A 26,573-nucleotide genomic window follows, 5' to 3' on the forward strand; every position below is an offset into this window, starting at 1 on the left:
CAAGATTTAGTTTGTTTTACTAAAATTCACTTTCATATTTTTCATCAACCTTGGTTCTCTTCTAAAATAATAAATTAAAGGAATTTTAAAAGCTGTATTATTGTTTTGGAAAAGACTAGGTTACATACAACTTTTTATATCTACAACCTTATATCTATTTACTAATATAATACCAAGTCTAAGACTACACTTTCAACCACAATGACACATAATATATGTAATGTAAATGTATTTTATTTTATTCTTTGAATAAAGGAATTAAAGATGATTGTTAGGTAATGTCTTATTCAAAATAAAATAACATAAAATAATTGATTTCATTCTTTCTTGTGATCATACCTCACCAAAAAAAATAACATTCTGGTAATGTTCTTTAAGTTTCAACCTTTATAGTACATTCAACAAAAAGATTTTGTTCCCATTGAATGGTGGCTCTTTTCAGGTGGAATGTTAGTTTTCTTTAGCTCTAAAATATATAATTGTATATGTGCATTTTGAATTTGGTATCCATTTAATAATATTTTAAGTAAATAAGAATATCTTTTTTTTTCTAACATTATTCTTTGATTAGGTTAATCTGTCTACATCGTGAAACATAAACCTCTCTTTTTCCCGCATAACTGTTTAGAAAACTTAACTTTTGTTTCACATCAAATCGTTTCTCATAATAATACAAAGGACTTGTGATAAAAAATTGGAATTTAAAGAAAAACAACTTATGAAAATAAAGCAAATTATTATATAAATTTAAAAAAAAAGTAAACCATCGCTATCCTATTTTTTCCAAAATAATTATAATCTACTACAGTAGTATACAACAGTACTGCAGATGTTACCGAGAAAAGAATATTTTTCTTTATATATATAAAAAATAAGAATATTTTTTTTTTATTGTAAAAATATTTCCACTATAATTCCTTTGCATATTTCTCAAATAAAAAATAAATGATAATTTTAAAAGAAAAATAAACTGTAGTTAGTTTTCGGTTCTTTTTTTTTTGTGCAACCAAATAGTTTTCTGTGTCATATAATAATTTGTATAATAACATATGCATATATACTTTGTTGGTGGTTAAAAGATATTATTCTAAGATCATTATTCCTCAGGAAAATTAGGATATAATCAAAATTAAAGTCTAAATGATGAAAAAAGATTATTAATGTGCCAAAAAGTACAAATTTAGTGGACGATTGGATTGATTCTCTCCTACAATATTGATGATATTAGTAGCTTAGTTATATATAAAAAAAAATTGCGACGATAAGATTCATGTATGTTGATATGATATGAAAATGTCTTAGATCGAATTAGAAAGTAACTGGCAGTCATCCACTTCAAAGTTTAAACATATTCCTTGGCTTCTAGGATCTATACAATGCATGCACTAGATTTGTTTAAAGATTTATAAATGTGTGACATCTCAAGCATTTGAGCACATGCATGATATGAAGTTGATTTCACCAATAACGTGAACCAGTTCATATCTATAATCCGATATGATAATGCATAATCCAACCGAAGTGTGGCCACTATAAATGCATGTTCATATCTTTATATCTGGAGATTAGATTGACTTCTGACTCCAACTGTTCCAAGAGTCTCCGCTAGTTGAAACCCCGTCCTGTAGGTTCAAACAAAATTTCATACTAAAAATATTTCCATTTCCCAAGAAAACAGCAATTTACTTAAGCCGTAGAATAACTTACTCCAGCTTAAAACTCGATCACTTAAAACATTCTTATAATTCTCTGATTTGTATAATTAGTCACTATTCTAGTATTTTTCTCAAATATCATCAACGCAGACAGCGGTCTTCAGTGGTCTAAAGTTGTTTTCTTGATATGATTTGTTCCCCACTGTTTGGACTGTTTTATACAAAGAGAGAGGAAGTATCTTTCCCCAAACGATTTCATATATATATATATATATACATAAATAATATTATATGTGAAAAACACTAATTATATGAAGTTACAAGCACATATATTATGGTGAATGGTTCTTCCTATAAAAGTTCTGATTTTATAATAACTAAAATAATTATATTATATGTTAGTTACGCAAATGAGGTATAATAAATAGTTATATCGATTTCTAGTAAGATATAGTAGAAAACACTATTTTAAAATAATGATCATATTAAAAACTAAAAATTTATCTCTTAAATTTTTAATAATTTAAAGTACTATTTTAAAATATGATTTCATGTCATATATATGTTCTTGTATTATAAATAAACCTCTCTTTATGTAACAGTAACACCAATAATCTATAAATTTCATTTTCTTCCAAAAAATGGTAACTTCATTGCATAAAAGAGTTTCGTTCAACTTTATAATTACCATAGACGAATCAAACATGCATTTTGGTTTTGGAACAAAATGTATCATGTAAACGTAGGTGAATTATGTTCGTTGTTGTCTTAATTTTTATCACAGTTATCTTTTGATGTGGATTTATGGATGTGGACTTTCAAAGTGGAAAATACTTTGCTAACTCCAATGTCTCCAAGGTAAATTATGCTTTTAACAAAATAAAATTTTAAAGGAAAAGGGGAAACAAAATGAATCTTTCCAGTGACTTTGAGGAAAGACAGTTTTTTTTTTTTATAAATGCCCTACAAAATCTTTTTAAAAATTAATCACTCCACTCATATAAAATATAATATATAAAAGATGATTGATTTATATGATATATGCATATTGACAAGAACCATTAACATTGCTTAATTCTTCTTCTACTTCTTCTTTTATTGTGTCGGTTCGCTCGTCTTTATATATATTCTTTTCCCATATTGTAAAAAAAAATAGTTTTGTTTTATTAAATTTTTAATATATTCCAGAAGTTCTCTAATATTTTTCAAAAGTAATTCTCTCTTCATGCGTTGTTATAATATATTATATATATAGTGGAAAATTCCATTCATTTTAGGATTCTATGTCCACATAATCGGATTTTTATTATATTCACAAATATACTTCACCGCCGCAGTAAAAAATTTGTTGTCCTTAAATAATATTAGCTAGTGAAAAAAATAAAAATCCATGCATCCTATAAAAAGAAAAAGACAAAAATTATGATCTTAAATGCAGAAAATGAAATTTAGTTTTATCCGGATCCGTCTGAATGGGTTGGTATTTTCTTAACGGTATGTATATATTTTATCGCCATCTAAACGTGATTATTGAACTTGTGATCTGTAAAAATATTTCCAAATAGATTGTTATTAAAAAAAAAAAAAATGTATGCATTGCCTTTTCTTGGTGACTTTAAAATGTTTTGAAAACGTAATACTTAAAATATAAATATCTGATTTTCATAACCTTTGAATATTGCAGAGAGAATATTAGTAGGAAATCATCACGATTTCTTTAAATCCATCTAAAATAATCAAAACCTATTTTAAAACCTATTGAAACTCAAATAGTTCCAAATATTCATCAGAACAGAAACAAAAACTTAAAAGTTTTAATTCTTGTGCTAATGTTTAGACCCATCAGACGAGTTTCAGTTTTATGTTTTATTTATTGGGGTGTTTATTAAAACATGTTTTAAGTTTGAGGCCTAGTAAAAAGGAAGATCCACCAAAAATGGAGGAACCAAAGAATAAGCCATTGCCTCTTGGGTTGAATCTTATCTATTTCCCCAAAAAAAAAACTGTAATTTATTTTGTGACATTTCTTGATGTTCTGATTATAACGAAACCTAGTACACAAACAGGCAAAAAGAAGTTTCCGTTTGTGTGTTTCTCAAAGTTAGACATAAGAAAACGTGTAGATCAAGCAAGTGATATTACTATGAGTCACAAAGTCTCCAAGAAGTTAGACGAGGAGCAGATCAATGAGCTCCGGGAGATTTTCAGGTCATTTGATCGGAACAAAGACGGAAGCTTAACCCAGCTTGAACTCGGATCACTTCTCCGAGCACTAGGGATTAAGCCTAGTCCAGACGAATTCGAAACGCTTATAGACAAAGCCGATACTAAAAGCAACGGACTCGTCGAGTTCCCGGATTTCGTGGCTTTGGTCTCGCCGGAGCTTCTTTCGACGGCGAGGAGAACGACTCCTTACACGGAGGAGCAGCTTCACCGATTATTTAGGATATTTGACACGGACGGTAACGGGTTCATCACTGCGGCGGAGTTAGCTCACTCTATGGCCAAGCTTGGTCATGCCTTGACGGTCGCGGAATTGACGGGGATGATTAAGGAGGCGGATAGCGACGGAGACGGCCGGATAAATTTTCAGGAGTTCGCAAAGGCTATTAACTCTGCTGCATATGATGATTTATGGGGTTGATGTTTCTTTAGTGGACTCTTCCATTATGTTCCCCTTAATTTTTTTTAGTTTCTATGATAATTAGTACTTTTCATTAATCTACATGAAAATATTATTCTTATATTCACAATAATTACTCAAGTTGAAATTCCGGTTCTTTTTGTTTTCAGATTCTTGTCATGCCTCGGTGATTTGAGTCGCATTAGTATTTAATAATCTCTTACTTGTGGCAAATTTCATATGTGATATATTAGGAGTTCATTGTAATTTGGATGTATACATCCGGCAATTGATAGACCAATCCATATGTTTTGAGGTCTAAAAAGATGATAGAACTAAAACGATGTTATTATTACGTTTAAGTTTTAAAATATAATCTGTTATCGAGTAATATATTTATTGAAAACAAATATCATGTAACTTTTGTTTCTTTGTAACCGTGAATGTATATAATCTTGCTCAAAAAGAAAAAAGAGGAAAAAAAATCTTGACACCACTAGCTACGATTCTTTTATCAACCTGGTTTGGTTACAAGAATCTTTTGTTTCTTATTTTCTCAAAAGTTTGTTGCATTTCATTGTTTTGTTGCAACAAAATATTACCTTACAAAAAAAGGTTAGAAATGTTTTAGAAAAAATACAGTACTGAACTTCAACGGTCACCACCATCGCCAAAAATTGCAAAACCTTTGATCTCTTCCACATATCTCAGATATTACTCAATTTCAAGAGAAATGTTTAAATGAATTTATACTAGCAATGATACTGATCACGTATAGTATATATATCAAACTATTAATTATAATCTCAATGTCTACGAAACTTTATTATTCAAGCGTTAGAAAGAACATAAGACATTTGTCATGTTTTCTACATACTTCTTCTGATTCTTCTATCCACAATCACATCAGTTTCTGAAAATAAAAGGCACAATTATGTCAAAAACGATTAGCCTCTTTTATGGGTTTTTGCTGCTTAGTCTTTCATCTCTGTGCCATCCACTGCAAAATGTCTTTCCTGATCACACCGTCAAACCCGCCGCCTCTAACATAGCTCGGCTGAATTAGACTTGCGGCTAGATTGCCACTGTAGTGTCTGTACTGAGTTGAAGTTCCACTGGGTCTCGGCGGTTGGATCATCATAGAGACAGACGAGAATGGATTGTGCCGGAAGTGTCTCAATGAGGAGAACAAGTGCCTATCGGATTCACGGTTTTGAGGAGTCTGCGTCGTGTTTGTGTGCGATTTGGGACGGGACATTTCCGTTAATCTTTTTGCCTTGTCCAAATTCGAGTTGGTGTTATGTGGTAGTTCTGGCCGAGTACGGATCTGAGCTGCTGGTTTCATCCGGTCTAGCCAACGGAGAATCCAGTTTCCAAGATTCCTACCAACTTCTATGTCTCTCTCTTGTATGTTCTTGTGAACCGAAACTGCCACATCGAAGATTTTACGAGTCCTCCTGAACCAACCAAACAAGACAACACAGTCAATGCATAACCCTAAACAAATGAAGCTAAGCTTCTGTTAAAAATCACAGAAAAAGGAGGATCACAAGGAAGAAATCTATACCGTAACTAGACTAGATTCAACCTGATGATATATCTATGCAGAGATTATGGTACCGTAACGATGATAATCATAAACTTGTCCAAGAATCTCAAGCAAACACATGCAAGTGATAGATTCAAAGACCTCAATTAGACAAAGTCTCTTGGAAACCAAAGGCGAATCCAACGATTCCATACCATCAAACACACCTCTAGTTCTCTAATTCCTACAAATCACATTGAGAAATGCTTCAATTGCAAAAGATCAAATACAACAACAACAACAACAACAACAACGAGAGCAAGAAACGAAACTATAGACTTGATTTTTACACAAATGACTCGATTACAGTGACAAAGCTCAAAGGAACTGCTTCGATCAACCAGATTCACAATAGATTCATCATCAAGGGGAGGCTCGAACCCAACGATTCGAAAAGCATAAACAGAAATCAACAATTTCAACTACAGAACAATGCAATTTCTCAAAAAATTTGAAGAAAACAAAAACCTAATTTCCCGAATCGAGAGCAGCACAATCATCATAGATCAACCAGATTCGAAACGATCTCGAGATTAAAAAAAAAAAAAGTCTCACCGATGAAGAAACTGACGGATTTTGGGATGTTTTGGAGTAACAAGCCGACGCTGGATCTTCAAGGCGAGCCTATAAGTCCGTCTCAGTCCCAAGAAGTAGGCTGTTCCCAGAGTTATCTCCCAGAGCACCATCTTCCTTCTAACAACCTTCTTCTTCTTCTTCTTCTTCTTCTTCGGCTACACGATTTATCTGATGATCGCCATTTCGGTAGTCGTCTCACTGCTCTTCTTCGACTGGTTCATCGTTGATACAATCTTATTGGGCCTTCATTTGGCCCACTTTGATTTAGTAAACATATTGGCCGAGTTAAACCCAACGAATCTGACTTAAATGTGTTTTTTTTCTTATTCTTCTTCTTTTCTAATAACGAATCTTGTGAAAGTCTGATTAAACTTAATTAAGAGATAACTACGGTAACTAGTTAACTACATAAACATAACCTTAAAGATAAGACTAAATCAAACACAACAAAATCTACTTCGACGTTTATAAATTCTTTTTAAAAAGACTAATCACTGCTGGAGTAATCTTTCAGATGTGAATGAAGAAGAAGATTCAGAAATTAGTGATTGACTTCTGTGGTTCACGTACGTTACCTGCAACAAAGAAGAAGAAGGTAAAGTTAATTAGACATGTGTGTTTGTGTGGCACATGAGAGAAGGAAATTGTTTTTTTTTTAAATTTGGGATTTATTTAGAGTTTTACATTTTAATTAAAAAGAATTGGAAATTTACATTTTCTTAATAATGTCAAGTTATTATTGGCTATATATATGTTACTATGTATGCTCATCGAGAGCAATTGATTCACCGAGAAATAAACAAAGCTTTTAGAGAATTGATTTCAACTTCTTATTATTCTTCTGAGAGCAATTCTTTTTTTGTTTGTTTCCTACTTCACAAAAACACCAACACTTACTTCATTATTCTCACAAATCTTTCCTCTTCTATCTAGCGAAAACATGGCGGACGTCAGCGAATGCGCCCTTGTACGCTGCTTATGTTGCCCCTGTGAATGTGCGCTCAACTTCTTTATATCACTGCTCTTGTTCATCTGCTACGCTTCATTCATCGCTTGGATCATGGTCATATCCAACGACGTGAAATTCCAAGTCTACGACGCTGAGCTGACACATTTTAACCTCGAGAACAACAACACCAACCTCCATTACAATCTCACTTTGTACCTATCCATCCGAAACTCCAAGAGTAGTATCGGCATCCATTACGACAGGTTTGAAGCAAACGTTTACTACATGAACCAGCGGTTAGGAGCGGTTCCCATGCCGTCATTCCACCAGGGAAACAAGAACACGACGGCTCTCAAAGCAGTCCTTGAAGGCCAGAACCTAGTTTTATTCGACGATGAAGGACGCACCAAGTTTGATGACGATCGGAAGACTGGGGTTTTACAGAATCGACGTGAAGATGAGTATTGGTTGTAGGATTATGGTTTTGCAATTAGTGACGTGGCCGATGAAACCTATTGTACGTTGTCATCTCAAGGTCCCGTTAGCGTTAGGTTCCTCTAACTCAACAGGAGGGTTTGATTTCCAGTCAACCAAGTGCCGCGTTGGATTTTAACCATTTTTTTGTTTTGTGTTGTGGATTTGATAATGTGGAATACGTTTAGGTCTTTTGGTTTTGTGATAATGCACTATTTTCACTAGACAAACAAAGTAACAAAGATAGTTTTCCAAAAACAATCAAAGAGGGGTTGATGAATTACTACGAGACTTCCTCATTCTCAAGGTTTTTACTTTTTACTTTTTATCTCTTGACCTTAATTTGCTTTGGTTCGGTTCTTAGGCTGTATGTATCGGTTGTTCATACTCGAAATGGTGGAATAACAGATTTAAGAAGTATAGATTTCACCGAAACCTTAATCTAATTATGATTGGCATGGCGTTGATACACTAATGGTGACACGTCTAATTTGATTGTGATTAATGTAGAATTATGATAACTAGCAACACTATCACCATCGATCAATCTATCTTTATCTCAGTATCCTCGCCAAACACGTTTAGGCAGGCCTCAAAATTTGATAAAGCGCTGTTTTTCTTTCTAATCACTGATTCTCGACGCTACATGCTGTAGTTTGATTATTATTTTAGAAACTAGGACCAGACCCACGCTACAGCGTGGAGGAATGTTCACAGAACATAAATTCATAACGGATTGATACATATTATATTTTTATTTCAGGAGATAAAATAATAAAAGGAAAAAAGAAAGTGAATGATAATATACTGAGTTTTGATAAAATAAAATAAAAAGATAGAATTTTAATATTTTCATGAATTTGGATAAAATAAAATAATGAAAAAATTGTATTAATTTATAAAAATAGATTTTTGAAAATATTGTGTAAGTAATTAAGTTTGGGATTTTTGAAATTTTTTTTAATATAAAAATAAAAGAGTTTCCAGCTAACTTTTCTACATGTTCTGACCCGTTGCAAAATTACATACATGTTTTGACACGTTGCAAAATTGTATACACGGGATATATGTATCCACACAAAAAATGTTTCGGAAAATCTATAAATTATGGTTATTTTTTAATTAAAAATTGAAAATTTTATAAGAATTTCTGTTAAGGATCCAAACGAATTATATATACTTTAAATCTGTATGAGTAAATTGATTTTTTGTCGTTTTCTTGGTTTCATGGTTAGAAAACACTTATTTAAATAGCATTTCATGTTGTAAAAAAAAAAAAAGCATTTCATGTAATAATTCATAGTCTTTACTATCAAAATGGTTCCTAGTTTATTGTAAAGTTTCTTTTAAAGTTTATTATAGAAATTTTTGTCTGATTTTTTCTATTGAAGTTATTGGGCTGTATGTAATATTCACAATTTAGTTTAGTGTACTCTTTAGTATTGTCTTATAAAAAATCTTAATGGACTAAGTTAGGCCTTTTTGTAAAATTATTCAATTTAACATTAAACTAAACAATTTTTCTTTTAACTCTCTTCGACAAAATCGAGAAACCCAAACTCTAAACTAACCTTTTCCATTCTTCATCACTTCCCTTCAATTCTGTTCTTCGATTCATGTCAACATCGAACAGGTCTTCATATCAATTATTTCCAAACATGCTGATTTTCTATTCCTTTTTTGAAGAAAGCAAAACCTACCACAAAATCGAAATCGGGAAAACGCTACCGCTGTCAAAGGGTTTATATGTACATATCGGCAATTAATAATTCAACAAAATCACTTTGGCTTTACCAAATTCAAAGAGTTAGGAACTAATTGCATGTATTTTGGTAAGTTATTTCAGTTTTTAAGTTAAATTTTGCAAATTGTCATTTGGTATTTTTCGAATTGATTGTCATGCTCTCAGATTGTTATTTTGTTTCTGAAAGTAGTGGATAATTTTCGTTCTCAAACAGTGGTATGCTTATATATTTTCTGTCAATTTTGATTTCACCTTTTTTACAAGTTTAGGGTGATTGGAAAAATTTGTACGTAAAAAGATTGGTATCAGTTGAGTTTGCCAATTATTTTAAAAATCTAATAAAATTTTATTTATGATTGTTTCAATACATGATTAACTTAAAACCCGACAAATAAAAAATAGCAAACTAAGTAATGATATATATGAACGGTATTGAATTTTTAAACTCATCTAACAACATTTCATTCTTGTAATAAACCTCTTGCAACACATGCTTATAAGTAAACAATACATAACTTTGCAAATAAAAAATTTACATAGATATACCTTTGAAAGAATTGACCTTAGGAAATCGCTGTGTTTGCCTATAAAAAAAAGGCAAACATATGACCATCTTATGCATGTTGTTTTCGCAAGCTAAGAGAATGTTTTCAGCAAACGACCCTCCATAGTGTACACGCTAAACGTTCATCTCTTAAGAAAGAAAAAATAGTAATTCAGTAGCATAATGTTAAAAAGTTACAAATTGTTATATGTATAGAATAAACACGAACTCATTAGTACCTTTTATCCATGAGTACAAACTCGATTTTGTTTTTAATCCTACCCTCCTTGTCATGAGTTTTCATTTTGCCGAAATTAACTACCTCACAATGACATCTACAAAAACACATTGGTTTAGGAACATAATAAATGGACTCTTGCAAAAAAAAAAACTACAAATATACTTACATATAAACATATAAGCTAATGAAAACGAATATGATACATACAAAAACTACTAATATAAGCTTATTCTATGGTATCTGATAAAACCATTTCTATAGTCTCTCTGGAATAGACGTTATATTGCTTCCAATAATGAATGATTTTCACTTGAATTCTCCAGCCTGTTCTGAATGGTTTAATGGACTGCAGATCTGTGATAGGCACGAGAGGGGCAGCCATTGAAGAAGGCTTGAAAGGAGAAAGTAAAGAAGGTATGGTGATTGAAGCTTCGATTAGTATCATCGTATTTTTAGGGAGTCGTCACGTATTCTCCATTAGATATGATTTGATTGTATAATTTATGGTATATTCGTGGAATGTGGGATAAAAATCTTAAGTAGTTAATTAGATAATATATTCTTAACAATGATGATATATTTTCTTTGGTGCAGTTAAGGATAAAAAATGAATCAGATCTTGAATTAGGAATATAGTACATTACTCAAAATGCGGCTTTGTAAGATTTTGGAATAGTCTTTGAAGATTGATATCTGTTAAATTAATTTTATTTGAATACCGTAATCAATGTCATAAAGGATTGATATCAATCAATTGAATACCGTAATCAATGTCTTTAATTGTTTGATTTGATAATAATATAGACTAATCTAATGTAGTTTCTCTATTTTGCAGCCTTTTTTTTGCAGCCCATAATAGCCCATTAATTATTCCGTGAGGGAAGCAGTTAGTTGAAGTTCGTCAATAGTTCCTTTACGATATCCAATTTAGAATTTTCGAGTAATTTGTAATTTAAAACCCGACCCATAAAGTTTAAAAGTCACCTTTAACCTTACTGAAATGTTTGAAGTCAAATTTCGACAGAGGCATTTTCGGACTATGTGAATGTATTTCTTTTTTACTAATATAGGGATAACAACATTTTCAAAAATATTATTGATCAAATAGCATGTGTGAATTTATAACGTAAAATACGGATTAGAATGTTAAATACATTTTCTAAATTTATAACGTCGTCAGTTAATGTATAATGGCGACCGTCTTTGATTATAACGTCTTCACATATTTAAATATTTAAATTTCTACATATTTAAAATACCCAAACAAGTATAATATGTTAATATCACTTTTTTTTCTTTCTCACATGTACAGCCTCTCGTCTTTTGTTTATTTTCTTCTAATTGTTTATTTTACAATCTCTGTAATCATATCCGTACTTCATTTTCTCTCATTTTTATTAAGTAAAATGGTTAGATAGAAGATATAACACAAAAGAATTTCATTATCATTGATTTCTTTTTAGTTTTTTTTATTTAAAAAAAAAAAAAAAAATCCAACCGCAACCGTCCGCAACCGCAAACGCTTGCGGAAAATAGCTTTTGGAATTCAGTGGTTTGAAGCGGTTGGGAACGATTAGAAACGATTGAAAGCGTTTTATATGATTGGTTCCAATCGCTAGCAACCGCTACCGCCCGCAAACGCAGCGTTTGCGGAAATTAGCGGGAGAACGAATCAACACCTTATACCATTATGCTATAATTGATATATCCTTAACTTTTCTATAGCATTTAAAATTTATAAACGCTATAATATATTTCCTATGATATTTTGAGTTTTTTAGTTTTGTAAAACATGATATGTAATATCACATGATATATAGAAACGCAATGGAAAGATTAGCTAGAAAAAATATTATTGACTTGTTAAAAAACGTGGAAAACTACAAGATCCATAAACCCTAATCAAGAATAAAAAATAAAATAGAGCCGCACCTCTTTTTCCTCTTTCTTCCTTCTTAGCCTCAGCGGCTTGACATCAACATCACCTCCTCCTAAAGCAACCACAACTGCAGTACCACCAGAAAATTGTACCGCACCATCAGATCTATCGTCTCTTGTCGATCTTTGCACCGCACCAACAGATCGAAGATCTTCTCGAGACCATTCGCCTCTCAGATCTCTTTTCTTCACTTCCACTGTTGGTTTTGCTCTACACCATGTCGGAGCCGTTGCCTGCTCTTCTTCCGTCAAGGTTCAGACCTTGCCGACGAAGACCCTTTGGTTTTGGATCTTGCCGGAAACTTTCTCGTGCTTACCTCCCGAAGATCTTTGCAACCATCTACTCCGCCTCTTGCCGGCAACTGCGATTAGGGTTTTCGTGAAAGAAGTAAATCGCCGCTATAATCAGAAATGTTTCCCCTCCATCGATCCTCTTCGGTAAAACTTGTTTCCCTCAAATTGTCAAATCTCAATCCGACCATCAATTGAGGAAAGATCTCGTTGAGAAACGCCGGGTCTGCTTTCAATTTCACATCTTTTGCTCTTTGGAATTTTTGTGTGTTTCTGATCATTTAGTTTGGAATTTTTGCTCGTTGCGTTTATTTCACTTGCTTAAATTATGATCTGAGTGAGTGTTTTCTTAGAACTCAGCTCAACCGAATCGATACTCTAGCTCTATGATGATTTAAATTGATTTGTGTTTGTGGATTGAACCAAGAGAAACGGCTAACGTCCTCATAATTGAACGAACTGCAGTTGATGTTGAGCGGCATGCTAGAGATGTTATGGAAGCTGCGAAAAAGCTTCAGCTTTATTTCATGGGGTTGAAGAGAGAAGATTGTGCACCCACTAGAGCAGAAAGCCTTAAGAAGGTTAGCTTACGTTTTCTCAAAATGTGAATTCCCATAATCCATTTGACTTAAACCCCAGTTTCTGCTATGTTAATGTTCTTTTAATAGGAGATTGCAGTAATGGAAGAAGAGCTCAAGATAAAAGAACAGCTGATAAAGAAGTACACAAGGTTTATCCGAGAATCGCAGAGGCTAATGAAAGAACAGATAGAGAAACAGAGTTTATTGCTTTGTCTATTTTTTTTTTTTGGGATCAAGTATGTTTTCAATATTGTAATATGATTATTGTTGTATGCTTCATTAAATACAAATTATTATTATTGATTATTTTTGGTCTTTTTGTAAATTAAATTAGAGCTTTTATTAATAAAATTTAAAATTCAATATTCAAAATTTGAATTTATATATTATGAATAATAGCTTTGATAACAAAAATACAATGATATTGTAAAATATACAATAGCAATGACAAATCCGCTATTAATATTTGAATTTTAATAGCATATACAAAAAAACTGCTATCTAAAGTGACGGACCTATTATTGCAGAAGATACAGAAGCGTTTTTAATAATATGATTAAAATAGCGTTTTTGTAGTGTTATTAGTAACCATTTTTCTTGTAGTGCGAAAACTAGATCACTAAACTGCAAGATATTTCAACGTATTTGTTTCTTGTTGGTATAAACTATGATGTAATAAGCATCGTCTTACCAAGAAAACAACAGAAGAATTATACAAAGCGGTGTAGTTCCGGTTTTGTCCGTTTTCAAGAAACCTCTACATACCACAACGTTTCCGACGATCTGAGCAACGGAAACACAGACCAAAGCAGCGATTCCTAACCCGAAAGCATGATTTTCGGGTAAATACACGATTCTCCGTCCCATTTCAGATCTTTCCCCTTAAAAAAAAAACGTCAAACTTTTAGCAAAGTTTTTAAACCGAAATCATGTTCTTAGAACACAAAAAGGATGACTTGAGAAACAAGTCATTTGAGAATCCATTTACCTTAGCCTTCTGAAACTCAGCCGAAAGGCACAGGACGAACGCGGCAAGACCAAAGAGAATGATGAACATGAAAAAGAGAGAAAAATTGGGTCGCCCATTCCGGGTATTTTGTTCTTGAACCTCCATTGATTTGTCCTTACATCACAAAGAGAGAAAAGGAGATTACTTGAGACTTACTCCACTATTAAAGAGAATAACTATTTGTGTTTCCTGACGTATATATGTTTGTAAAGAGTGGATTTGTTCTTTGTTGTTATGGTTGGGTTCTTTGCTTTGCTTTTGTGTTAACGAGGCAAGCAGCGGGAATATAGAAAAAAAAACACACCATGCGAAGAAGGGAGAAGAAGAAACTAAACGTGAGAGAATAACGGAGAATTTATCAGAAACCATCAAGATAACCAGAAGAAGCTCCAAGTGCAGGAAGAGACGAATCTAGTTTGAGAATTCGATTAGAGCAAAATTAAGAACCCTAAAATTTGAATGGACTCTGAGAGAGCATAATTGAGAAAAAAAAAAAAATAATAACGAAGAGGGAAGTGAAATATTATTAGGAGGGAAAAATAATTTTATTTCTCTTTTTTTTTATTCTTTTTTCTGGGTAATAGAAAAGCTTTATCCACGACGAAGATGTAGCTATTCTTTATTATAAAATATAAAAATGGACAATTATTGGGTTCACTTCTCTCTTATTCACCCCTTTAAATTAACAAACAAATCATAATTAAAGAAACAATTTCTGTAGATTAATTAATTTTAAAATTGTTAATTCTAATATTATATTACAATTTTTAATTATCATATCTAAACCCTAACCAATTTTATAAACCCAAACCGACATACAATTTTGTTTAATTATAAAATCTAAAATCTAAACCCTAAACATTTTTTTGTAAACTCAAACCGACATATTATTTCGTTTAATTGTAAAATCTAAACCCTAAACATTCTTTTATAAATCCAAACTGACATATAATTTTGTTTAGTTGTAAAATCTAAACCCTAATCACTCTTTTATAAACCCAAACCGATATATAATTTTGTTTAATTGTAAAATCTAAACCCAAACCGACATATAATTTTGTTTAATTGTAAAATCTAAACCCTAACCACTCTTTTGTAAACCCAAACCGACATATAATTTTGTTTAATTGTAAAATTTAAATTCTAACCATTCTTTTGTAAACTCAAACCAACATATATTTAAACTCTAATCTTCTTTTATAAAACCAAACCGACATAATCTCCTTAATAAAAGATATATATAATTTGTTTTGTCTTTTTATTTTAATTTTGATTTTTTTTAATTTAAATATGATATGACATGTCATATTTGGTTAATTAAGAGGGGGTTAATGAGAGTTGTTCACCCCCAAAATGTTTTCTTCTAAAATAACTTTACTTTCCTTTTTTTATTTCTGACTTCCATAAGAATTTATTTAATATACTGAGAAACTTTGCTTTTTTATTTTATTTTTTAGTTCCTGATGTCAAATACTGTATGTGCATCATATGTTATTCACATGATCAAACTGACGAAATGTGTACATTAGATAGTAACGTCATATTTGGGTGGAATCAATCAAAGGTTCGAATCACAGAGAACAACCGAAAGAGACCATAACATTAGGAGTTAAAGGACCTACCATTGCCTCCTCATAGATGCATACAAAATTTGTTTACTTCTCAGTTCTCAGTTCTCACACACTAACATAACAGTCCTATAACTACGGGTTACTCGTACTTGCTATTTTTCTAGAGTTAACCCAAAATAAAAGCTCACTTAAGTAGTAATCTCTCCTTTCAGTGTAAAGCTTCTCTTCAGTTTCCTCAGGAGTCTTTCATCGTCTCATCGGTGGACTTAACATCAGATGATGACATAACAACAACTTTGACTCCCGGAGTTAAACCTGAAACTTATAATAAGCGTATTACCACTAGTAAGTGTATACTTTTTATCATAATGAACAAGTGCAAATACAAGATAGCTTACCAAGATTGTTGTTGTCCTCCTCTACCCCAGTATGCTTCACAAGCACGGTTTTCGTCTGTCTCAACTGTTGCTTCTTCTTCAGCTCCACTTCCACATGAGTGTTTTTCGGTGAATCCGGTTGCTCTTTCCTTGGACTTACTTCAGTTGTACAATCATCATTGACCAATGTCCTAAGCTGAACGAGTTTCTCTTCCCATGAGTTGACTTGACTCTTGACCAAATCAAGTTCTTTTCCTTTATCTTCAATGTCTTTCTCCATCAACTCTACTTCCCTAGACCTCTTCTCAAGCAATTTGCCAGATTCTTCAATCTGGTTTAACAATCAGGGTCAACTCTTTCTTCTTTCTTTCTGTTTCCGCTTCCATTTCTTTCTTACGCTCTTGGATACTACGAGCCTCATTGAAACGCCTCTTAAGCTCAGCCATAAGCTGTCCCAATTGTTTATCCTTTAACTCAAGCACACTCTGAACCCTGGTCAATGGATCCAGCTTTATTGTCAAGTCATTCCTCTTTAACCTCAGTTCTTGAGTACACTCTTCCGTTAGTTTCTTCAAATCACCAGCTTTGGACTTTTCTTCATCAAAAGTTCGACTCTTTTTCTCAAGGTCTGAGCTCAAAATCTGCAGCTCCTTCTCCTTTAGATCTAGCTCCCGGGACCTCTTTTCAACCATGCCAAAATGGTCGTGTAAGCCTTTCAATTGACGGACGCATGTTATTACTCCGGAAGCATCAGCTTTGATTTTCTCCATAGATTTTCGGAGTTTCTGTCTCTCCAAACCACCAAAACCCAAGTCATCTTCAGCCATAGTTTCCCTCCTGCAAACCAAGCAATCAATGTCAGAACAAAACAAAACACACAACATTGAAACAGAACTCGAAAAATCGCAGGAACTTGATAGAACTCCTAAGTGTCCAGTTACATCATACAACATTCTAAACAAAATCCACCACAGAGAAGTTAAACAAAAGCACTTTTTTTTTGTTCAAGTCCCAAAAAAAAACGACCAAGAAAAGCACAAAGGTGAACAAAAAGACCCTAGAACAGGCAACAAAAATTACCTTACTGTAGCAGGAAAAATGAGGAGCGAGAGAAGTCTGAAAAAGGATAAGAAGATTAACGGAGAGATAAAGAAAACTTCTTTCGTGGTTCGATTCAGCTAGGGTTTTGCTATTTATCGTCTTTCCGTCTGCTCTGTTCTGCCATTGATTCTACCTCAGATTGTTGCCGACTTGCCTGAGACAATGTGAAAGCTTACTTAACGGGCTTCTGCTGAATACTGAGAGACCCATTGGGCTTTTATTCATTCTAAAGTCGAATACTATTAATCATCATATCTCTTTTGCACAGAGAATTGTTCAAGTTTGTTCTATGGACCAAAAATATTGGCTTTGTTTTTTTAGTAGAACCTTCTCTTAAAATATTCTCTATGGTTCGAACCTTTGATTGATTCCACCCAAAATATAGCGAAAAGGCACGACTCTACAATGAACAAATACAACTGTTTGAGTTTAAAATAAAAATTATTTTTTTTTGACAAAAAGTACTATAAAAAATCGTAACTGTTGTTCATTTTTATTCAGATTGTTATTATTATTTTTAAATATTAAAATATTTTTTAACAAAAAAATAGACGCAACTGTAAATTCTATATTAAGTTATATTAAATTTTTCTATTGATATAATCATTTCTAAAATTTTAGTTAGATTATTGAATAACATTGAATATTAGATATTAATATTCAATTATTTAAATTTAACATAAAATGGAAAATTTGTTTCTACGAACTTGGTAGTTAGTGATGAAGAGACTAATGTAAAAAGAGTTCAAAAGGTATAACTTTTTAAATAGACACACCTATTAGAACTAAAAGTTATGATGAAAAATATAAATAAAATATAGTGAAAACACACAACTCTACAATGAACAGATACAACAGTTTGAATTAAAAATAAATAAATAAAACATTTTTTTACGAAAAGGTACTATGAAAAATTGCAACTGTTGTGTTTGCACTTGATTATACCTATAAACTCATATAAACTGCTTTTAAATAGAAGACATATTTATTAAGATATTCAAAAGTCAAATCCAAAAGCTCTCTATATAATTCATCTAACTCTTGAAAAAAAAACTCTAGGTATTTTTCTTAAATATATATATATATATATAAAATTAACTAAAAGTTGTAAATTAGTTTAATCATTCCAAAAATCTTTTGTTAAATCAAGAATTGGAGGATTTTTTTTTACTTTTAAAATATTGAATGTTAGAAAGTAATTTAGAGAGCTGTAAAAACCGTTGAGAATGGAATTTTATATTATTTTGTGTCATGGTAAAAAAATGAAAACAGTTCAAACAGACAAATATATATAGATTTCAAAAGATACAAATATTCGAATAGACACAACTTTACAATGAACAGTTGCAACTTTAAAAAAACCGTTACAATGAACAATCACAACTATTTGTAAAAGATACTATTTAAATTTTCCACAGATTTTTTTTGGAAAATTATCCAAGAGATACGATTGAAAAAAACACAACTTTTGGTGGCATTTATTCAGATTGCTATTATATATAGATTACAAATTTATAATAGTGTGATGAACAAGATTTTTTTAAAACTCAACCAACTAATAACACTAATTAAACTTTAATATACAATTAATATAAAAGGTTAATGTATTTCCCTCTGTTCCAAATTATAAGATTTTCTAGCTTTTTTTTTGGTTCCATTTTATAATTTTTTCAGATACCTATATGCATCATTTATGCTTATGTAGTATGTTATGACAATTTGTATTCTTCAGTCTTTCTTTCATATATTTTATGTTAAAATATGAAAACATTTATGATTCCTTAAACTTGTGTTTTTAACTAAAAAAACTTATATATTGGAACATATGGGATAATAAACTTGGTATGTAAGCATTAATTAACTACTCTCTATTAATATATCGAAAATATATATTGTGGAAATCATTTTGTTAGCTTACGCGTGACTATTTCATAATTTTCATTAATAGTTTTAGCATAGCCGTGACTATATCATATTTCCTGTATTATTTGTCACTTTAGTTCCGTACATCCATTTTAAAGACAACATACACGTCTTCTTCGATCGGATTAGGCATTTTATAGTCAAGATACATACTTGTGTTCTTCTATTAGGCATTCTAACGAACAGAACACATGGAGGACAAAGTCAACCGTCCATGTTGGCCCTGTACTTGTGTGATCAGTTTCTTTCTATCACTTGTCTTTTTCATATGCTTCGCGTCATTCATCCCTTGGATCATGATAAGATCCAACAACGTGAAATTCCAAGTCTATGACGCAGAGCTGACACATTTCAACTTCGAGGACAAGAACAACTACCTCCATTACAATCTCACTTTGAACCTATCCATCCGAAACTCCAAGAGTAGTATCGGCATCCATTACGACCGGTTTGAAGCAAACGTTTACTACATGAACCATCGGTTAGGAGCGGTTCCCGTGCCGTCGTTCTACCAGGGAAGCAAGAACACGACGGTTCTCAAAGCATTGTTCGAAGGCCAAAACGTAGTTTTACTCGACGATAAGGACGCAACAAGTTTGAAGATGATCGGAAGAGTGGGGTTTACAGAATCGACGTGAAGATGAGTATTGGTTGTAGGATTATGGTTTTGCATTTAGTGACATGGCCGATGAAACCTATCGTACACTGTCATCTCAAGGTACCATTAGCGTTAGGTTCCTCTAACTCAACAGGAGGGTTTGATTTCCAATCAACCAAGTACAGCGTTGGATTTTAACCATTTTTGTTTGGTGTTTTGTGTAAGAATATATATTTTATATGGCCTATGTGTCTTTCGGTTTAATTATAAAGTTTAATTTTATACTTAACGTTGTAAATTCTAATAGTAAAGAATGTGATTGATCAGTTTCGATTAAAATTATTCGAATTCAGGTGAATAGATAACTCTCCTCTCTTACTTCAATTATATATTTATTATCTTCCGTCAGGTGACGAAATGTTCATGTATATTAGACGGTGGTTACTAAATTAAATATGACTATTGGATGTGACTTTGTAAATAGTTATGTAGGTTCATTTGTGTCAATTGAACACAATTATAAATACCACAATAACTTGTCGCCAAAAGTATATGAAAAAAAAAAGAGAAATGAGTCAAAGGAAGAAAATTATTTAAAATTATTTGGAGACTTGATAGTCCATCATCAAGCCTAATTAAACAATGGATCAAGGTTAGTTTGTTTCTTCTCTAAAAACCTACTCATTGTTGAATTAAATTAAATCTAGATGATATTTGGAAGATATAGATTTGATGAATATAGAGATCTAAATTTATATCGTGGATTCAATTATATGGTAACACTCGGCAATTTACTTGATTGTTTGGTGGCAAACTCGGCAATTCCATAGCTGAAGTGTTAATCGTTTTTAAAAGTTCAATCGTATATGATATTTGGTGGGCTGGTGTGGTTTTATAATCAAGTGTTGAATACTTGAATGAATCGTGGATATGATTTATTTTTCTTCCTTTTCATATGATATTAGTTATTAAATATTGATGGTGGTTTTTACTTCTTATTGTTTTCTGTTTTGAACCAAACTCTGGTCTATTGGTAACAAGAAAGAAATTCAAACTATTAAAATTAGATAACTCTAGATATTAGAATTTTTTTTAATGTGTTTTGGCAATTAGTTAAAAAAAATAGAATTAAGCAACTATGTGTTTAGAAAATGTAGTAATAAAAAATAAATACATACAAAAATTAAATAATTGAGAAAAGTGGTGGGTTTGCCGTAAGCATTAAAAATTCGTTGTGAATAGAAAAAATATAAATATTGTGGAAATTTCTTATAGCTTAGTGTAACTATTTTACTAATCTTTTTGTTGCGTAACTTCTTCGATCGGATTATTTCGTAAGCCAATATATTGAAAACAAAAAGTAAAAAAAAAACAATCAAAGACATCTATCTATAAATAAACACTACAAGAAAACAGTCGATTAGCGACTATTCGTTGTGAATAGAAAAAATAATATTGTGAAAATTTCTTATAGCTTAGTGTAACTATTTCACTAATTTTTATTTTATTTTATTTTTTATTTATTTTTTATTTTTAATTTAAAAGAAATTCTTTTTTGAATATGGCCCAATAACGGCCCAAACAATTTACTTCTTAGCACTCACACCACGTGTCTTTTACGACAACAGATAAAGCCAAAACTAGGTATCTCTCTTAGAAGCAACTTCGAATTTTGTGTGTTTGTTTTGGTTCTTTAAACACAAACCCAGAAATCAAGAACAACGTTTGCAGATTCCTCATCGATTAAATTCTTAATTTCTCTCCTTAACCCTTCAATTTTGCTGTAGGTTCACTCTCTATCAGAAAATGAGTTTTCAGGATTTGGAAGCGGGGAAGCCATTGAAACCGCCGCAACAAAGGAATCTGATCAACGGAAACAGAGATGGGACACAAGCCGTGGCTTCCGGTATTTTTCAGATCAACACAGCGGTTTCTTCTTTTCACCGGCTTGTTAATACTCTCGGCACGCCTAAAGATACTCCGGAGCTTCGTGATAAGCTGTGAGTTTTTTTTTCTTTGGAATCATTGCATTTGTTCATCTCAGTATAGCCCTTAGGTTGAAACTGCGAAATCATGTCTTAATTATTTTAGGGTTTTATGAGATGAGGCTTGTCTTTTCATTTGTGTATGTTTTGTGGTCTAAAGTTTTAATCTTTTTCACCTATGTATATGTTTTTGTATGTGTTGTTCTGTCTGTGCGGTGTATCTTGTTTGGGCTTAATTCACTGTTGATTTATCAGGCACAAGACAAGATTACATATTATGCAGTTGGTTAAAGACACTTCGGCAAAACTTAAGGAAGCTAGTGAAACTGATCATGGTAGAGATGTTGCTGTGAGTGTGTTTTCTCTCAAAATGAATGACTTAGAAAGATCTCTATTGCTATTAGTTTCTTGTATTGCTGATTCTATTTTATGAATTGGCATTTTCTGCAGCAAAGTAAGAAGATTGCAGATGCTAAACTTGCCAAAGATTTTGAAACTGTGTTGAAAGAGTATCAGAAAGCACAGCATATTGCTGCTGCAAGAGAAACTTCTTACACTCCTTTCGATTCAAAAGAAAACCTTTCTTCAAGGTATGACTACTCTCATAAGAAGTGGTATTAGTTATGTTTAATTCAACAGTAGAGATAACCACTATGTTCTTTGTATCAGTATCATCAATTTCAACATCGTAACATCTAGTTTCTAACCGTTTGAGATTAGTTGATTGCTCTACCTGTTTTTTGATTGGAAACAAAACTAGTTCAACCTCACAAGTTGTGTTGTTGACTTTGAGTCCAAATTACCCGCAGTTTTCTCTTGAGTTGTTAGTTCTTCACTAGTAAAATCTCTATATAGCCCACCTTGAAGTTATTATTACTGATGTTTCTGTTTTTCCTATTCAGTGAGGTAAACAGTGACTATAATAGATCACAAGAGCAGCGTGTCCTCATGGAATCTAACAGGTAAGTAACTTCTACACCGCATGTCTCTGTAAGATAATGATTGTGTAATGTTCATGCTTGTGAGTTGTGTGACCTCTCTTTCTTCATTTGAAGGCAAGAACTTGTGTTGCGTGACAACGAAATTTCCTTCAACGAAGCAGTGATAGAGGAAAGAGAACAAGGAATACAGGAAGTTCAGCAGCAAATCGGTGAAGTAAACGAGATTTTCAAAGATCTTGCGGTGTTAGTTGAAGATCAAGGAGCCATGATCAGTAAGTCTCTTAAGCAAAAAACAACAGTAAAGGACCAAGAATGCTTAGATTTCAATTCTCAATCCTCTTTAATATTCTATTATACTGCAGATGATATCGGTAGCCACGCCGAGAATGCACATTCAGCAACAGCTCAGGGAAAGTCCCATCTCTTGAAAGCATCCAAGACACAAGGATCAAACTCATCCCTGGTAAGAAAAAAGAAAAGAGATCCTCTATTGGTTCACTTGCTTGTTATTCATGTTCCTAACTCCTCCGGTGATTTATGCAGATGTGCTTGCTAATGGTGATATTTGGGATCATTCTTCTCATTGTTATCATAGTACTAACAGCTTGAGATGGCCAGTGCAACATATTTGTGGTCGTTCATTCAAGAGAGAAGTCTTTTTTTTGGACATAGAAATCTGAGTATGCAAAGCCATACTTGTGTCTGTATATTATTCAATCTTCTTTCTTGTTGTTACTTCGCTTATGTGAAATGTTGATGGTAATAAAGAAAACGCATAAATTTGATTTCGGTGTTTTTGATGACCTTTAGTCATCAGGGCTCGTAGTCGTATCATCATCGGCCTCTACTTTACCGAGTCGTTTATGTTGGTTTGTTCCGTATGGTTTGGTTTAACCAAATTTGTGGTTCGTTTCCGTTAGGTTCAGAGAAAAATATGAAAACATGATATGCTAATTAAGTTACCTAAGCAGAAGGGCTGTTTCTTGTTTTTGCATATGAATGAGTATACAAAACATACACAATTTACTCTCTTTATATTGTTTTTGAATAACTCTAACACAAACCTGTCGGATTCTTCATCAACCATAACTTGCATTTAAAGACTTTCTAAAATACAACTTACAAATCACTTTCGCTTTCCGATCTATTTGCCCACAAAACAGGGATCAATGAACGAATTACAAATATGCTAATCAAGATGGCCAAGATGGCAACGTAGAGCAGCTCTCAACGGATAAAGAATCTCATTTCAGAGATCAGATTCTTCTACTAGTAGCTCAACCTCTACAAAGAAGGGCTGTTTCTTGGTTTACACGGCAGATAAAGAAAGCTTTGCTTTTCCAATAAGTTACCTTAGCAACTCTGTTTATTTGGAGATATCTGAAGAAGAGTTTGTTTGGCCTCTCTACGGACGGACCAATCACGTTGCCTTTCGATTCGGTTTTCTGAAGATGGAGAATGAAGGAGAGAAGATTTGTGAGTTCTGTTTCTAAGAGCACTTTGCAACTAACAAGAACAGAGAAGTACACAGTAATTGTTTGTATATATATATGCTTCTGATCCCCTTATGATTACATACAACGAAGACAGAAGCATGTGTTCTCTGTCGCTAATCTTTTCATTCATATCTTGCAAAGGAATGAATAAAAGCAATAATCTTCTCAACACTTTATAATAAGTCACATCAACAATGGAGAAAGAAGAGGTTGGTTTGTTCTTTCTTATTAAAGACATCAGTCACATTTAACGGTTCCATCTATTGAGTCTCTAAGTTCTACTAGTCGAAAATAAAAAGGTACATATCAAAAGTGCATAAACGCGTAAATAATTGATTAACTATAAGGCTGACAAGAGCATACACGCCTAAATAAGAGCACAAAATAACATTGCTTTCACCCAAATCCAATGGATCATCCCTAGCTATCTTCTTGCTATTTTCCTTTTTTTGTGTGATTTTGAATATTTTGTAGCCCTACGTCTACGTGGAGCATGGAATGGCTTGGGTAGCTCTAAATCGTTAACATGAAGATCCTCAACGTGGTCCACAAAGGTGCGAACGCTACAAGGATTCTGAAACCCTTCACCAAAACCTTGGACTTCAACACGTTGGAGAATCTTCCTCTCGGGATTGAAGTAGAAAACATAAAACGGTTGGCCAGATGTATACTTGCGCATGTAAAAAACTTTCTCACCAGAAGCGGTCACTCCAGCAATGGAAACGTGACGACGGAAGAAGATGTTATCAGTACTCCAAGTGTAGTTGTATTTGGACCAATCCTGTTTCGCTACATCCTCCAAAACCCACACATGCAACTCATTATTGGCATCAGCGACGAGATAATCATCCAAATACTTGTCTACATCCCACTCATATTTAACAACCTCATAAATGTCGAAATCATCCTCCCAGTAAATCATAGCTAACTTGCCCTTAAAGTTGATCAATCGACAAAACCTGTCAACGTGAATGAAGCTGAACCTTTCAGACCTCAAATCAAAGCAAACAATCACATAATCATCATGAGCATCATCATCCCAAGGATCCCTGGTGTTACCTAAATAGTACACAACACCGTTGATGCAAACCCCATCGCTTTGAATCTCATGTGTTAAGGAACATTCGATCTTTCTCCACCTCATAACTGCAGGCGCTCCAAATGTAAGAAGGGCATGATCACCAGGACCAGTTGCGTAAGCCATGTACAATACCTTGTACTGCTTCTCAATCGGATCAAAACCAAAAAAGCTATAGGCTTTTCTGTAAGTATACCGCTTAGGTAAGACCGCGTACCGTCAAGTGTTTGGGTTACAGATCGAAGGTTTACCTTGGTATCGACAACCATGGAAATAGATCAAGCCAGAGTTGTAGACACATGAGAAGTGCATGATGTTACTCTAATGATGGATCTGTATATCCTTTGGAGAGAACTTCTTCACGTGAAACTCGGCGGCTGATACAAGAGCCGAGGAGGATGATTTCTCATGAGGATCCTCAAGCTGAGGCGAGGAGAAGAAGCACCACTCGCCACGGCCTTTGGGGTTTCCGTCGTCTGCGATGGCGAATAAGAGCCGCGGCTTAGACAAGGAGTTGGTCAGAAACAAGGACTTGAAATACGGAGTAGCAAACATTGATTCCCATTGCTTCGACACGCAACGAAACCTCGCGACTGCATCTCCGGGGAATCTCGAGAATATCTCCAGGATCAGCTCAATCGACATGGTTAGTGATGATTTCATCATCTTCGAAACAGAGATGACAAGGAGAAGAAGAAGAACACTGCAACAAGAGGTCTCGGTGGTGTGACAATCTCTACAACGTCTCAGCCATTTCTTAGGGTTACAACCGCTTAAGTTTCTCCGAGACACACCCTCCTTTACACACAAGCTTCGTTTATAGACCTAACCGCGCGAATTACAAGTGAATAAGTCGGTTAGGTTTCACCGTTTCACTAAACCGTAAACCATGTAAGCTAGAATTAAACCAACTGACTTTACCCATCTCTTGATTAAACCAGCTTCCAGTTGACATTACCAGTCCGGTTTAAGCATCAATATTAGATTGATTTTCATAAGAACCAACAATGACCTGCCGATACAACGAAGAAAGAGATACGTTTAAGACCAATCTCTGTTATGAAATGGGCATGTCAATTTGTTGTGCTATTTTATCTATGAAATTGTGCTCTTTCTTGTTTTATAATTGTTTCAATAAATCAAGTTTTATACTTGGCTGGCTTCGTTTCCAATTGAGAATAAATTGGACTAGAACTGGTTTCTTTACTCTGGAATTATCTTACCATCCCATTGTGAACAAGTTGGGATACATTATGGACCTGGTCTCTGTTTTTTTTTTTTTTTTTTTTT

At 33.1% G+C, this 26,573-nt stretch overlaps 5 protein-coding genes, 1 long non-coding RNA gene and 3 pseudogenes across 6 annotated transcripts; 5 read left to right on the forward strand and 4 right to left on the reverse strand.

Moving 5' to 3' along the window:
• LOC104741820 (probable calcium-binding protein CML17) lies at positions 3,628-4,302 on the forward strand. The gene has a single exon (XM_010462742.1). The coding sequence runs from the start codon at positions 3,799-3,801 to the stop codon at positions 4,297-4,299; it is 501 nt and encodes a 166-aa protein (XP_010461044.1). The 5' UTR covers positions 3,628-3,798; the 3' UTR covers positions 4,300-4,302.
• On the reverse strand, positions 5,073-6,672 carry LOC104741821. Its single transcript, XM_010462743.2, has 2 exons — positions 6,422-6,672; positions 5,073-5,735 (listed from the first exon to the last, which is right to left on the reverse strand). The coding sequence occupies exons 1-2, from the start codon at positions 6,550-6,552 to the stop codon at positions 5,261-5,263; spliced, it is 606 nt and encodes a 201-aa protein (XP_010461045.1). The 5' UTR covers positions 6,553-6,672; the 3' UTR covers positions 5,073-5,260.
• Positions 7,383-7,865, forward strand: LOC104743718 (putative syntaxin-24). The gene has a single exon (XM_010464765.1). It carries the CDS (start codon positions 7,383-7,385, stop codon positions 7,863-7,865), a length of 483 nt encoding a protein of 160 aa, XP_010463067.1.
• Positions 12,259-13,510, forward strand: LOC104741823. The gene is made up of 3 exons (XR_760381.2): positions 12,259-12,847; positions 13,089-13,204; positions 13,292-13,510. It is a non-coding gene; the product is annotated as an uncharacterized LOC104741823 (long non-coding RNA).
• LOC109128851 lies at positions 13,886-14,344 on the reverse strand (annotated as a pseudogene).
• Positions 15,796-17,404, reverse strand: LOC104741824 (annotated as a pseudogene).
• On the forward strand, positions 19,482-19,823 carry LOC104743719 (putative syntaxin-24). The gene has a single exon (XM_010464766.1). The coding sequence runs from the start codon at positions 19,482-19,484 to the stop codon at positions 19,821-19,823; it is 342 nt and encodes a 113-aa protein (XP_010463068.1).
• Positions 21,423-23,496, forward strand: LOC104741825 (syntaxin-22). The gene is made up of 8 exons (XM_010462744.2): positions 21,423-21,427; positions 21,571-21,783; positions 22,024-22,117; positions 22,219-22,358; positions 22,671-22,730; positions 22,824-22,981; positions 23,072-23,172; positions 23,253-23,496. The coding sequence occupies exons 2-8, from the start codon at positions 21,590-21,592 to the stop codon at positions 23,316-23,318; spliced, it is 813 nt and encodes a 270-aa protein (XP_010461046.1). The 5' UTR covers positions 21,423-21,427; positions 21,571-21,589; the 3' UTR covers positions 23,319-23,496.
• On the reverse strand, positions 24,132-26,306 carry LOC104741826 (annotated as a pseudogene).

Source organism: Camelina sativa, chromosome 14 (assembly GCF_000633955.1).
Source record: "Camelina sativa cultivar DH55 chromosome 14, Cs, whole genome shotgun sequence".
NCBI lineage: Eukaryota > Viridiplantae > Streptophyta > Magnoliopsida > Brassicales > Brassicaceae > Camelina > Camelina sativa.